The sequence below is a fragment of the Vipera ursinii genome (genome assembly GCF_947247035.1).
Source record: "Vipera ursinii genome assembly, chromosome: 16".
In the NCBI taxonomy this organism is placed as follows: domain Eukaryota; kingdom Metazoa; phylum Chordata; class Lepidosauria; order Squamata; family Viperidae; genus Vipera; species Vipera ursinii.
In genome coordinates, this window is record NC_139529.1 from 6,922,722 (window position 1) to 6,937,721 (window position 15,000).

The following is a 15,000-nucleotide window of genomic DNA, read 5'->3' on the forward strand; positions in this document are numbered from 1 at the left end:
CACCCTGTGAGGTGGGCTGGATTGAGAAAGCGGGACAGGTCCATAGTTACCCAGCCAGCTTTCAAAGCTAAGTTTGGACATAATAATAATAATAATAATAATAATAATAATAATAATAATAATAATAATAATAATAATAATAATAATAATAATAAGTTGGAAGGGACCTTGGAGGTCATCTAGTCCAACCCCCTGATCAGGCAGGAAACCCTATACCATTTCAGACAAGTGGCTGGCCAGTCTCTTCTTAAAAACTTCCAGTGTTGGAGCATTAACCCTTCTGGAGGCAGGTAGTTCCACTGGTTAATTGTTCTAACTGTCAGGAAGTTTCTCCTTCGTTCTAGTTTGCTCCTCTCCTTGAGTAGTTTCTCACGAGAGGCCAAATCTCTTAAAATTTAACCAGTTCACACATTACAATTTGCAAATCCACTGGAAAGTCAGTTCAATTCGCCCTGCCACGCTGCAAATCTCATTCTAGAATTCAGGAAAAATATATATATATTGGTAAACAATCCCCCAAAATTGCCTCCAGCTCTGTCGTAGCTAAAGGAGCTACGTGCAAAAGTGAAAACAGATAAAAAGGGACAGGCAGGGTGAGAAAAACCAACAGACTTTATTGGTCATTTGTCAATGTATAAAACTTCTCATCAGAATAAAGAACAACTTCCTCTAAGCAACAGTGTGATTACAGAGGAATTCCTGGTTAAATTCATATATTATACTATGTACACATCTGAATGCCATTTCTAAATACAAAATGTACAGGGCTAAAGAGCCAAATTACATAAAAAGGTGGGTTAGCAAAAATAGAAGAAAAAAGGAAGAAAAAAATGTGGTTTCCCCTCCCCCCCGGGAATCCTATGTGCTCTGCGACAAAGTGGTTATATATCCACAGTTTCAAACTTTCAAGTAACATGGAAAGACAATCTCCCATCCTCCAAAGGAAGAGAATTTAGTCAAAGGTAAAGGGGGCATCATTATTGCTTTTAATTATTATTTTTTTAGACATTTTGATTGATTGATTGCTGCTAAGAGATGCACAGAAAGGTTTTTAGAAATGGCCATCTATTTTTTTTTTAAATAGCCCCGGTTTGATCCTGCATCTTTTGTATTTTTTAAAAAGAAGAATACAAAATAGCTTTGGTTATTTTTATTTAAAAAATACAAAATAGCTTTGGTATTTTTTTTAAAAAAAATAATACAAAAGTTCCATGCAGCAGAACTTGTAACTGGGGACTCTCTCTTGCAGTCAACTGGTCTTGAAGACACAGGAACAAAGAGTTAGCAAATATTGATCTATTGTGCTCCGAAACCACGCTGGGGAATGTTTGCTAACTGCCAAAGAAATGTTGAAAAGCTGGGCCAGGATTTTTTTTTTGGTGGGGGGGCGGAGTTATGGAAGCATGGCTTATTGAAGCAAAAAGGCAAGGTGACCAAAATGTTGGGGGGGGAGGGGAGACCCTAACCCCACCAGTTCTCCATAGGACAGTGGTTGGAATGATCCGTAGACCAGGTATACATAATTGACAATTAATGCACTAAAGTCAAAAACCAAGCAGAGGTAATAACGTTCCCTTAAACATCGGGTGTACACCAAGTCTCCTTCCAGTTGTTCTTCGAAACTACAATCCCCAGCAGGCCTAGCGGGAAGCAACAACAGTGAAGAATCCTGGGACTTCTTCTGCAGCAGCCATCTGGAGGACCTCACGCCCACTCTTTCTGCTGAAACCAACTCTGATGGCCAACGTATGAGTTTGGACCGATGGCTTGAGGGTTCCTTCAGCCAGACCTCATTAGGGGAACCCAACAATTGTGTCCTGGGAACCCAGGTTCCATGATTGGTGTCTGGTGACCCCACCTTAAATTCTCATGTGAGACATCCCTTTCTTGATTCTACAAATTCCAGTTATCCCCAAATTCCTGGCTTCCTGAATGGATTATACAATGTGACTTGCCACCAACAACACTCTTACAAAGGAGAAGCTATATCTGTAAATACCACTGTTTCTGTCTCTTCCAGTCATGGAGATGTATCCCCAGCCAAATACAGCCAGATCAGCTGTCCTTCGGTGGTCAACACAATTGATGCAATGGAAATGTCCCTTCTATTGTGTCGGGAGGAAGTTGCTGGGTTACTCCTTCACCGATTATATTACCAGTCTAGGATACCAGCAGGCCATGTCTACCATTTGGGGCGGTCTTCAGGAAAACGGGGTGCACGTGACCTCTAAGAAGAGGCAGTTGGGGCTACCAAAGAGAGAAGATCAAGTCTTTTTCTCCGGTATCAAGTTCCTCAAACTAATTTGCATCCCTGTGGTATTACGGCAGAAGATAAAAGTCTTCTTTATCATCAAGTTTTCCCCAAACTAATTTGCATTTCCTTGATATTAATTAAAAAAAAGAGAGAGAACAAGGACCGAACTATTTGAATAAGGCACCAGGCTTGGCACTTCAGTAAAACCTTTCAAAGTCAAGCAGGTTACTCGTTTCACAGGACGCATCCAGGTCGTTTGTGTTAGTCAATGTACGCCAGGTGGTTTCCCAACCATGTTTGCATTTTCCACATCAGCCAGGTTGAAGAGGGTTGATGATTAAACTGTTTAAAGAGTCATTTTCTCTTCCCCGAGCCGAAAATCATAATTCTGGAAGACAATGTTTACAGAAAGGTCTCCAGCAAAGACCATTTCTTCTTCTTCTTCCTCCTCCTCCCGTCTCCATCAAAGAATTCTCCACTTTTTCCCCCAAATGCCAATTCCTGGATTGGCCTGGGAAAATGGAGTTATTTACCAAACTGTTTTGCTCTAGTTTTGCTCAGTTATTGTTCTGTGTAATTAACAATGACCTTAAGCCCCCCCACACACAAAATAAAATAAACCAAGTTGTAACAATGATCCAACTTGCTACGCATTAATTTGAAACCATGGGCTGGTTAAAAAAAATGGGCAGTTTGCAGGATAGACCCTACTGCCAAATTGTGCCAAATGTGATCTTTTTTTTCCTACAAAGGTAGATCCTTTTGAGGGGACACAAAGACTCAGGGCATTTGAGTTTTCTTCTTCTTCTTCTGCCTGATCTGCCTTCTCCAAGATATTTCTCAAGACCCCACCCACAAAAGTCCAAATTTTCAAGCTGAAATCCTCATGAGCTAGAAACCCAGCTGGCTAATTTTCAAACATAAAAATGAAAGCAACAGATGTTTAAGAGGTTGAAAATAAAGAAGGAATGGAAGGCTGGATGAAAATGAAATTAAGATGTACTAAGGTGGGCTATGACTTCTTTGGTACCTTTACCCATTTCAACTTTCAGCATGATCTAAATCTTCATTTTATCCTGACATGAATCACAGTGTCGGTTAATCCTTCCTTTAAAATGATGCCACCCCCTAAAGTAAATCCACTCCGTTTGTTGCGACCTAGAAGGCCTTCTTATCAACCTTAAATGCTCATTTTTGTTTTGTTCTTCATCAACGTAGTAAATCCAGTGTGGGAAACTTCACACGTTTCTCCTTTGGGTGAATCTGGAGTCACATGGACCCATTGGCTCCCCGAGGATAGTAGAAAGGATTGTAGTTGTTGGCTCAACAGAAAACGGGGACTGTCCCACAGGATGCAACCAACGTGGTCTTCAGGAAAGGTGGGCAGATATCCCAAGAGACTGACTCTTCCATAGAGACGGAACATTGTTTGCCTTCCATTTTGGAGAGGGTGAATTCTGCTGAGAGCTAGAAAGGAGGGACAAAGCAGAGGCAAAAGATCCTCTCCATATTTCAAGGAAAGGAGGCAAAACTATTCCATGAGATGTTAGTTTCTGAGCCCTCTGGGGCTCTGAATCATGGCTGAGAAAAGCAGCAGCTTCCAAGGTGGCCCCCATGGAGACGATGTTACAAAACATGGATTCCTCTCGCCAAGGCGATGAAGTCACCTCAACTTTGGGCCATGCTTCTTCTCAGGATGGACACCAGCCTCATGAGGAAGAGGACCCATCAGGCCACCTCTTGAAGAAACCTCAAGAAGAACACCTTCAGCGGTTACTCTGGTGGTTCGCCTGACTTCACCTGGACTTGTCCACAGGAAAGAGGGAGTCAAGCAGGCCCTGGAGCACCTTTGGCCCAACTGCGGTGGTCTTTCGGCAATCTCATGATCTCATATCGTTCCGATACTTCCGTCCATTTGTTCAATGAGAAACAGATGGATTGCTTGGAAGGTGGGGCGGTCTTTGATATCCCGGCTCCAGCATTTCATCATCAATGAAAAAACAGGATTTGAACACAGAGGCGGCTGGGACAAGTAAGCCTGAGGACCAGAAAAGCAGAAGGATGTCACAGAGGGATTTTGGAGTCCTTTGATATCCCCTTTTTTTCTTTTTCATAGAACATAGAAGAATAGGGCTGGAAGGGACCTTGGAGGTCTTCTAGTCCAACCCCCTGCCTGAGCAGGAGAACCTATGCCATCCTGGAAAAAATGGCCGCCCAGTCTGTTCTTGCAAACCTCCAGGGATGGAACACCCACACATTCCAGAGATAAGCCGTTCCACGGATTAATTATTCTCACTGCCTACTTTTAATTTATTTCAGAAAGGCCATTCACGGCCACTTAGATGGGCCTCAAAAGCTAGGGAATCAAATACTTATGGTTATGTCCCCTCCCCTCCCCCCCACCAATAAAATCAAGCAATCTTCAACGATCCCACGGGACGAGGCTGTACAGTACACGCATTAAACTGACCAATATTTTTTTAAAAAAATAGCAATAGCACTAGAGTGTTTTACAGCCCTCTGGGGTTCACTTTTGAAAGGATGGAAGGCTGAGTCGACCTTGAATCGGTCGGGATTGAACTCCGGGTGGTGGGCAGAGTCAGCCTGCAGTACTGCATTCTAACCACGTGGCGCCACCATGGCTCAAAAAAAAAAAAGCTTGGAAATCACTATGAGAACAGAGACTGCTGGTCCGGTTAGGTGGTGAGAGAACATGGCAGTCAGCTTTGGCCAGCTTCTCTGTCCTTTTCGACAAGCCAGGAAGCCCCAATGCAATTAACCAATTTGGGATATTCTACCTGTCGACCTTGATCTCGGAAGAATTCCCCTGTGTTCTCAATGACCTGTTCGTCAGAAAGCCAGCTGTAGGGCTGCTCTTTGCACAAGGTGAACATCTCCCACAACGTCACACCAAAGGCCCACACATCACTGGCGGTGGTGAACTTGCCCTAAAGAAGAAGAAGAGAAAGAAAAAAAAACAGTCGCAAGTGACTGAAGGTCTCTACCAGTTCAGGATCGTGTCCATGCCTGTCTGAGGAGCTGCTAACTCCTGTCTTAATCTTCACCAACCTGAATAACCTCCAGGTGGATGGACTTCAGGCCTTTCATTCAATGGGGTTCTTGCTAAGCATTCTAAGAATTGGTGTTCATACATGCAGAAAACCTGAGGTTGGGACTGTTTGCCCTGGAGATCATATCACAGTTGGGGGGAAAGAAAGGAAATAAAGTCTGTTCTGCTGCCTGCTGACGTTTCATCAACTGGATATTAATTAGCCCATTTAATGCAAATGTCAGACTGATGGAATAATAATAGTAGTTCACCCTTTCTTGAAAAAAAAATCCTGGGAATTTTCATTCAAGAAAGTTGGGCTACTGATCTCCCAAGGACGTTTCTGGGGCTTGCTCGGTTAGAAAGGAGTAGAAGAGGAGATGATGATGAAGGAGAAAGGAAGAAGGAGGAGATGGGATGGTGACGGTTGTTGATGATGATGACGGAGGAGGAGGAAGAAAAGAAAGGAGAGGGAGAAAGAGGAGAAGGAGATGGAGACAGGATGATGATGTTTGATGGAGATGATGGAGAAGGAAAAGCAAGAAGGAAAAGAATGAGAAAGAGAAGAAGGAGGAGGAGGAGGAGGAGGAGGGATAGAGATAGGATGATAGTGATTGATGGAGATGATTGAGAAGAAAAGTGAGAAGAAAGATGAGGAGAAGGAGAAGGAGGATGAGAGGAAGGAGAAGGAAGAGAAGTCGATAGAGACAATGTGATGAAGAAGAAAAAAAAGGAGAAATTTTAGTTGGTCTACTATTCCACCTTCTTACCAACAGAATACTCTCCCAGGCCATCCAACGAATTGGTAACACAGCCCTGCCCTGTATCCGGTAATAATCACCACTGTACAGATTCCTGCTCATGCCAAAATCAGCAATCTTGATGGTGTAGTTATTTCCAACTAAGCAGTTGCGCGTGGCCAGATCCCGGTGGACAAAGTTGAGGGACGCCAAGTATTTCATGCCGGAAGCAATCTGAGTTGCCATGAGCAAGAGGTGGAGGTTACTGAGGAAGAAAGAGTCAATGCAAAGTATCAAGCAAGGAATCTTGAAGGTCTCAGTGTCATCAATGCAATGGGTTCTTCCATCAGGAAGATCTTTTCTTAACAAATTTCTCACTTAGCGACATAAATTTTGGGCTCAGTTCTGGGCTCAACTTATGACCTGTACTGGACGACCTGTAATTTACTGCTTCTTATAGAGCGATAAAATTAATATCGAGCAGAATACTGGAGCGCGTAACACCAGACATGGAAGGCAACATCACACAAAACTGTATTTTACTTATTTTGGCCATGTCCAGCCGGAACATGGAACAACTCAAAGAAGAAGTGCAAGATCGGAAGATGGGGAGAGACCAGGCCCATAGAATCACCAAGAGTCGGACACAACTGAACGGATAACACCATCATCAAGTTCAACTTATTGGTTGGGCTCTCCACAGCAGTCCCAATTTCTCAGGTAGCCTCTTGGGAAAATGAGTAAGACCACAAGAGATGCAATCCCCACAGAACTGTTCTCAACTCTACTTCGGGCCAACTCCTTCCCTTCCCCTCCATCACCTGACACAAGGAACGTTGCTGGACCGTGTGAAGGTGCTTCTACTCTGCCGTTGCAGGAGGAACTGGTGAAGGTCCCCATTTTCCATGTATTCGGTGATCATACAGAGTGGGTCGTCCTTCACACACACACCCAACAAGCGGATAATGTTTGGGTCATTCAGTCGGGACATGATTTTGATCTCTTTTAGGAAATCGTTCCTAGGAAGGGTAGAAGAAGGAGAAGAAGGATGGATGGCCAAATGTTCGGTGGTGAAAAGCTGATAGACATCATTATTGTTCCAACTTTATGGGGAAAGAAGCATATTTAGAATAGAACATTTCTACATGTCCATATATAGCCTAGGGTGGCAGACAACAATGCACCAAAGATTAAAATGACATCTGCTCAGATCTTTGAGAACTTTTGAGAGAGTAAGCAGGCTCCCACTTTACTGATGCTTGCTCATTCACTGAAACTCACCTGGCTGTCTTGGTGACATCCGTTCTCAACATCTTCACAGCCACCAGAATCGCCTGGCTGGAACTTTCTGGAGAAGCACGGCCCAAGAATTCCAGAAGACCCACAGCTTCACACAGGTGGACCTGTCCATGTGAAGAGCCAACCCATGAAAGCAACAATTTGGCTAAGCTACGACCAATCTGCAGAGCAGTCAATGAATTGCCCTACATCTCTTTGGATTACTGATCTCTGACCGGGAAATATGATCTACTTGCTTCCCCACACTGCCCTTCTTGATATACTCACCTCCCCAAATTGCCCTTCTCCCAACTTCTCCTTGAGCTGCAGCTGGTGCCGGGGAAACTCGGCTACGGAGATGTCCTTCTTGGTCAATGAGTCAACAGTGATGGCTGGCACGGCGTAGGTGTTGTTCCCTGTCACCCCTTGCAAGTTGACGATGTCCGTCTCTGCGTAATGGGGAACATTATTCTGGAATCCCTGGTGAGGGGTGCACTTGGTGAGGTCAGGCTCGGCGTAATCGCCGCTGCAGGCTGAAAGACCAAGGGAGACAAAATGGGTTTGGACCAACCTCACGCTCAGAATTCCAGGTGATTTATTTGGGGCTTCCCTCTTCCACTGCTGGAGAAAGCCAAGAGAGTTTTAGGAAAAGGTTCTGAGGGCACTTCCGATCTGATGCTTTCTTTTCAAAAAGTCTCTGGATGTTTGAAAGATGAAGCTTTGTGAGTCGGCTGTAAAATGCATCTGATCTTATTTAGATGTTTCTCCTGGTGACCTTCTTCTCACGTATGAGTAGCTCGGGCTTTGATCAACAGTGGATGAAGGTTTCAGGTGGGGTTGAGAAAAGCCATCTGCTTTTCTTTGGCTGGGGATAAACTGGCATAGAATATAGAATCATAGGCCTGGAAGGACCTCAGAGGTCTTCTAGTCCAACCCACTTCTCCAGCAGGAGACCCTGTACCATTTCAGATCAAGGACTGCCCAGTCTCTTCTTAAAAACCTCCAGCGATGGAGCACCCACAACGTCTGGAGGCAAGCCCTTCCACCGATTAATGGTTCGAATGAAATTGTTGGTTTCAGGGTTTGGTCTACCTGGTGGGACTGACCTCTGAGGAGGCAAAAAGGATCTATCAGGATTCACGCCACTGCAGAAATCTAGGGAACAACCTCACCTGGGCTGCAAATTGGTCTGGTAAGCCACAAACCAAGAGCTGTTTGGAAGGCAGGAAAAAAGAAAGAAAGAAAGAAAGAAAGAAAGAAAGAAAGAAAGAAAGAAAGAAAGAAAGAAAGAAAGAAAGAAAGAAAGAAAGAAAGAAAGAAAGAGAAAGGAAAGGAGAGACTTAAAAGAAAAGATGCAAAAAATGGAATAGGAAAAAAAGGAGGGGCAGGAGAGATCAAATCCTGGTAGGAAGAGAGGGAAAGAGAGATCCCATCCATTTTTCTCTCTGGACCTATACATTAGTGGTGACGGTGGCCTCGCCCTGTGCAAATTACTCGGGCGAAAAACTTGTAAGAAAAACCATTCTCCGTGTATAGCTTTCAATTAGAACAAGATCTTGCAGGAGGTAGTTATTTTGTTCATCCCATCTGCTCTCTTAGTCCACTCTTGTGAAGGACGCCAGTGGCCAAATCAAGCAGAACCAAAGCTCTGGAGCCCACAATGATTGCCAAACACGCTCTTCACCAAACTGTTGTGATTCAGCGTCAGCCTGTGGTTTCGGCAGCTGAATCGGACAATTCTGAGGAGGAGGAGGAGGAGGAGGAAGAGGGGTTTGGAGAGCCTTTGGTTGCAAATGCATCGCAGAGCTCTCAGCCAGGCCCCTCCCATCTTGTTCCTCCTCAGACCCAGCTGTGTGAGCCTGAAAGATTAGACGAAGACGATCCACAGCTAGCTTTGTTCAAGGCCGCTCGAAGCAGGAGGCAGACAAGCAGAAGTGAACAAAGAAAAGCAATGAGGCACCTCGGGAGGAGGCAAAGAGAAGCCACGCCTTGAGACTGCTGTTTAAAAGGGGAACGCGTGGAAGGTGCTGGTTGCTGAAGGCAACCGTTTGAAGAGCTTCTGATATAGTCTCGGTCTGTATTTGTTTTACTCTGTTTTGAACTGTTTCGTTTAGTTTTTGCAAATAAATTTGGTTGGCTTAATTCCAGCCTATTGAATATAACAAAGGGGTTGTCCCTGACATTTCTGCAGGGCCGGTTGTAGGCTGGAACAGAACACTAACCCTCAGCTCAAGGGGGATGTGTTGTGTGAACTCGACCACAGTAGAAGCTTCCCTACCTGAGTCTTCGGCGCTTTGAGATAACTCTGGCAATTTCTGGAGGAGGGTGAGAGGCTGGTGGTATTCCAGATCCAAGGGGAAGACTCTCTCGTAGGTGGGGTTGGTCTGGTGGATCTGGGTTTGGCCACGGACAATTCTGGAGCTGTAGAAGGAGAGACGCACCATGGCGTCTTCTTCCAGGATTCGTCGGGGAGCCTACAGGAGGAGAAGCTGCTGAGATCTTTTGAGAGATCTTTTAAAGAACAGCTAACCCCATCGGGAACTGTGGTATTCTTTCTCCGAAGCTTGAGAAAGTTCTAGGTAGCTCAACAAGGGATGCACCCTACCGTCTCCAGATGCTTCTGAGCATACTGTCTCCACAGGATGGCGATGATAACCACCAAAAGGAGAAGAATGATGGCCACCAGACAGCTGATCAGACTAGAAGAGTTGGAGTCCTCTGCCTTCTGCTCGACCCTGGGACTGAGGGAAGCTAGGGCACTGCTCCCTGTAAAGTAGGTTCAGGGTTGATCAGTCCAAATCAATCTAGAATGAAAGGGTTGAAAATAGCTCTGGAAGTTTCCCAATCCAACCCCCTCCTCGGAGTAGATCTAAATCATTTGTCTCTCTGGCTTCTTACCCAAAGTCCTCTGTGTAGTGTTTGGCCTTTCTGATGATGGATATGATTCTGTGGTGGGACTCCATGCAGAAGTAACCAGGATTGGGTCAGAAGCATCCATGTTCACTAAAGAATTGGAAGGGGGAAAACAAGCATTATCTCAATATACAGTCCTAACCCGAGGAGTCTGTCTATTTTTATATCTCCCTCCATGTCTCCTCTTTCTCACTGTCCATCCATCTACTCATCCATCCATGTTTTCTCTCTCTTTGTCTCTCTCTCTCTCCCTCTTTCTGTATCCCTCCCTCCCTCCTTCCAACCTTTCCTCTCACCCAGATTTAAACCTGGGGTCTCACCTGATTGAAAAGAGACTTCGCTTATCATCATCCAGGTATCGGCAAAGTAGAAACGGCAAAGGATGGCTTTGCCAATGTGGTGGTTGAAGGGGACGGTCACGAAACGCGCACTGGGATTCTTGTCATCCAAAACGGTGTCCAGGCCTACAGGCTGTGGGTCCCACTCGGCGGTCAACTGTGGCTTGAAGAGGCATTCCACCCGCTCGAAGATCTTCACCCCTTTGGAAAACATGTTGTTGCAGTGGACCTGCCATTCCGCAGCAGCGGGGAAAGAACAAAAATGGCAGCCGTCAGATAACCGGCTTGGTTTTCCATTGTAGGAAGTGGCGTGCCGCTCTGACATATCGACGGGCTCAGCGTAAACCTGTGGAGGCCGCCTGCTCAACCTGGCTTGGCAGAAAGGCAGGCCTCAAAAATGTTCCCCAGAAGAAGCTTCTACCTTCATGGAGGTGAAGTTCCTCTGGTGGTCAAACTGGAACTCCATCTCCAGGACGCCGTTCCGTAAGCTGTCGTTCCTCCAGCCGATGTAATCGTAGCCTGGCCACACTCGGTATTGGTGGCTCTTGGTGAAATCATCCAATCCCAGAACACCGTCTGTAAGCTGGCCCAGCCCGCCGTGTAGGAGCCTGACACGAAAGCATTGCTCGTTCAGAAGAATTCTTGAAGATGCCCCATAAAGATGCTGCATGGGGCTTTGTGGTTTTGCACTTGCCCCCCCCCTCTTACTTTCGCTCCTGGTAACCGTCATAGATTGAGTCGTTTAGATAAACGATAGGGTTGCCGGGAGCCACCATGGTTTCTCCTTCAGGCATGCTGTAGGACTCCAGGCCGTCTAGGAAAGGGAGATGGTTGAGCGTCAGAAGAAGGAAACAACCCTTTCTCCTGCACGTTTTGCCAGAATTTATCTCCCCTTTTCTTCCATTCCTGCTCCCAGCACATCCCAAAAGCTTATCTGAGGCTTTCAAACTTCTGTGGAGGCTGACAGCTTTTCAGTGTACACAGGTGGACCACAAGTTGGTAAACATCAAAGAAGATGTCCAAATTAGGCACCCTCTTGTCGTGGAAGGCCTCTAGAATCAACATATAAGTCATGGCAAAGGTGTTTTTTCCCCCAAAAGGCAACTGGACGTCCTAGACTTGTTTTTCCCTTGAAGACATTTTGCTTCTCCTCCAAGAAGCTTCTTCACTTTTGACTGAATGGGGGGGGTGGCGGGAGGGGGGAATGGAAGGATTTATATTCCTTGCAGTCCTCTGGTTCTTTGGCACTTTCTCTGAGGGATGGTTGATAGCTCTCTGAAAGCCTTTGAGGCCACTTGGGGTTAGGGTCACCTGAATCAGAGTGCAAATGGGTAATGAACCTCCTTGGAACTGTTCATCCCAGCAGCTTCTTCCGTTCTGAAGAACGTTTCCAAGGGAAAAACCATGAAAGTCCTGCTGCCTTTTGGAAAAACACCTTTGCGACCAACAGGACCCATCTGACTGAGCATCAACACAGAAGTCCTTACCGGACCAGACGCAACCGTAGAGTTCTACTCTCATGCAGACCGTCATAGGCTGCTCTGTCACCGGGATGACACGGATGTAGCGAGCGATGATCGGTGGGCGAAGGTCCTTCAGCACCACTTCGTAGGTGTCTGTGTTGCCTTGGATCACCTGGAAGGGATTTGGCCATCTTAGAGGCACCGGACCTGGAGAATTGTGAGTCTTGAGAAGGGGGAAGCCCATAGTCTCTACGGGTAGCTTTGAGTCTACCTGGTTGGGGCAGCCTAGCTGGAAACATCTGGGAAGGCTGGAGAAGCCTACCGTGAAGATCTCAAGCAAGGGTTGGGCCATCTGAGAACTTGATCATGAATGAATTGGGGAGGGAGGTCCTTAAGTACGTTTTAAGAAGCGAGGGATCCTTTGGGAGTCCACCCTAGACATTTGGTGACATTCCTATCACCACCATGATTTTGTCAGTTCCTGATGCCAGTAGCATGATGAACTAAGCCATGAACCCTGGTTTTACGGCAAGACTGATTTCCCCATTCATTCCAATTTGTACAGATACCCGACTAGCTCAGAAAATACGCCCAGACAAAATGAAACCAACTATGCTGTAGCTCAGAGCAGTGGTAGGGAGGGATTTGCTCCTTCCTTTCTTCCCTCCAATATGTTAAGTTACTCCCACTTGTATTTTCCTGCTTGCTTGGGCAACCTACGTTCATAACAGCTGCTAAGTCTGCACCAAGAGCTGGTCCTTTACAAACAGATGCAGAGAAATAACGTAAAAAGGAAAGCAGCAAAGGGTCTGTGTAGGCAGGAGTTAAGCAACTTTGGAACTCATCTGGATGAGTAATAAATTAAGATTTATTACACACACACACACACACACACACACACACACACACACACACACACACAGAGCCTCTTTTCTTTTCCTTTGAAAATGGGGCCTAACAGCTTTTGGTAAATGTATCTTCTCTTTGCAGAGGTTCCATTGCTTGCCCACCTGCCTGTTCTGACGATCTTTCCAAGTGATCCAGTGTTCGCCGTCACGACTGTAATTGATCCGATAGGCGCGGGCGAACTCCTTGCCGGTGGCCCGGGCGTGGCGTCCTTGTGTTCCCACCAGGGTGATGAAGTACAGTTTGTGGAGATCGATCTGGAGAAACTGCACGTCTTCCGGCTGCAAGAGTCCCGCGGGACACCAAGCTCCGTCGCCTTCTTCTCTGAGCAACCTGGGCAGAATGAGATGGAGGAGGAGAGCAGAAGCCATTACTCAAAGACCAGGTTAGCCAGTTCAGAAACGATGAACGATGATGGAGGTTCTCCATCGTCCGGGTCACGGTTGCCTCAAAGATGCTTTTCCAAAGATCTGCCAGACTTTCTTGGTTCTCCTAAAGAGGCGACAGGACTTCCTTGGTTTTTTCCTTGAAGGCATCTCACTTGCTTCTTCAGTTCTTCAGCTTCTTGGATGAGAAATGGAACGTCTTCAAGGAAAAAAACCAAGGAAGCCCAATTGCAAACAAAAAACGACACCTTTGGGACAACCGTGACCTGGATGACTGAGAATCTCCGAAGACATGTAGCTCGATGCTACTTTGTCGTAAAGCTGTAGTAACAGAGTTGTGCAAGTCTGAGCTTCCCCCTCCTTCTCTTTATCCGTGTGAGAACTAGGGAGGGGCCCGAGACATTTTCTCACAATACATTCTTGGAAGAAATTCCACGCACCGGGCATATTGGGGTCCAGTTGAATCATACCACTGGCTGGAAGCTGTGATGTCCTCGTCGCGGATGGTGCCTTCGTACATCCCCAAAGGATACCGGCATATTGCTGGGAAAGGGGAAAGAGGAGAAGAAGACCAGGTTTGCAGTGGGGAAAAAAAAGCTGAAGATCCCCTTCATCCAAGCTTTTTAAAACTCCGTGGAAAAAAATACTTCATTTCCCTCCCTTGAAGCTCCGTGCTTATTTTCTCAGCGAGGCTGGAGTTTCAGGCACTGAGAATCAGGCGCAGACTTTAAATTCCAGTTAAGCTGGTTTATTGCTCATGCCTACATTCAAGGGCCTAGCAGTCAGCTCCACTGGTCAGCACTAAACTGGCGCTAGGGAGCATTTGTGACCACGTTAAGGACTCCAGGCTGATTCCTCTCTTGACTCCATCGCCTGGCTCTGCCTGTCCTCCGACAAAAGTAGCCCTCGACGTGTGGCCACAAGTGAGCCCCAAATTTCTGTTGCTAAGGGAGACATTTGCTAAGTGAGTTTTGTCCCATTTTGCGACCTTTCTTGCCACACCTGTCAAGCAGATCGCTGCAGTTATTAATCTGCTAACTGTCCATCTGGCTTTCCCACTGACTTTGTGCGTCAGAAGATCACAGAAGGGGATCACATGACGCCGGGACACGGCAGCCGTCACAATATGAGTCAGTTCCAAGCATCTCAGTTTTGATCTCGGGACCACAGGGATGCTACAAGGGTCATTAGTGTGAAGAAGAGCTATAGGTCTTTTTTTTTTAAAAAAGGTCACTAAATTTATTTTAAATTTATTTATTAAATTTTTATACCGCCCTTTTCCCGAAGGACTCAAAATGAACTGCTGTAAATCAAGGACCGCCTGTATTCATGTGGTTACATTGTTCAAATGTGTTATTCGCCCCAACACTAATGAATCATGCCTTTTTTTTGTAAATAATAATGTACTTAAGGACTACAGTGTTGTGCAAACATATTGCCCAGAGGATCAAACTAACAATTTAGTCCAATATTCTGTCAATCCCTTTGCTAATCCGTCTTATCACACAAGGACTGCCCGAATGACTCAAGCTGTCACATGTCCTTTTAATGCCATTTCAGGTCATTCCAGCTTTGGGGTTCTGGCCAAGTAGAATAGATCAATATGTAATCCTGTCTTGACAAGAAACAAGAGGCTATTTGGGGAAAATATGCATTTTCTCGAAAAGCAGAGG

At 45.8% G+C, this 15,000-nt stretch overlaps 2 protein-coding genes across 2 annotated transcripts in view; both read right to left on the reverse strand.

The window, feature by feature from the left end:
• Positions 1-3,309, reverse strand: part of NOXA1 (NADPH oxidase activator 1) — a gene marked incomplete at its 5' end in the record, with an annotated part of 6,926 nt that extends 3,617 nt beyond the window's left edge. The window contains 1 exon segment of the mRNA XM_083374881.1: positions 3,285-3,309. Coding sequence (XP_083231007.1) covers positions 3,285-3,309 — 25 coding nt within the window.
• LOC310647563 (discoidin domain-containing receptor 2-like) overlaps positions 2,716-15,000 on the reverse strand; it is a gene marked incomplete at its 5' end in the record, with an annotated part of 16,622 nt that continues 4,337 nt past the window's right edge. The window contains 15 exons of the mRNA XM_083374882.1: positions 2,716-4,292; positions 5,053-5,202; positions 6,074-6,308; positions 6,865-7,062; positions 7,325-7,446; positions 7,610-7,854; positions 9,600-9,795; positions 9,927-10,087; positions 10,220-10,324; positions 10,555-10,801; positions 10,994-11,180; positions 11,281-11,386; positions 12,060-12,207; positions 13,046-13,274; positions 13,768-13,935. Coding sequence (XP_083231008.1) covers positions 4,143-4,292; positions 5,053-5,202; positions 6,074-6,308; positions 6,865-7,062; positions 7,325-7,446; positions 7,610-7,854; positions 9,600-9,795; positions 9,927-10,087; positions 10,220-10,324; positions 10,555-10,801; positions 10,994-11,180; positions 11,281-11,386; positions 12,060-12,207; positions 13,046-13,274; positions 13,768-13,935 — 2,647 coding nt within the window. The 3' untranslated portion in view covers positions 2,716-4,142. The remainder of the gene's footprint in view (positions 4,293-5,052; positions 5,203-6,073; positions 6,309-6,864; positions 7,063-7,324; positions 7,447-7,609; positions 7,855-9,599; positions 9,796-9,926; positions 10,088-10,219; positions 10,325-10,554; positions 10,802-10,993; positions 11,181-11,280; positions 11,387-12,059; positions 12,208-13,045; positions 13,275-13,767; positions 13,936-15,000) is intronic.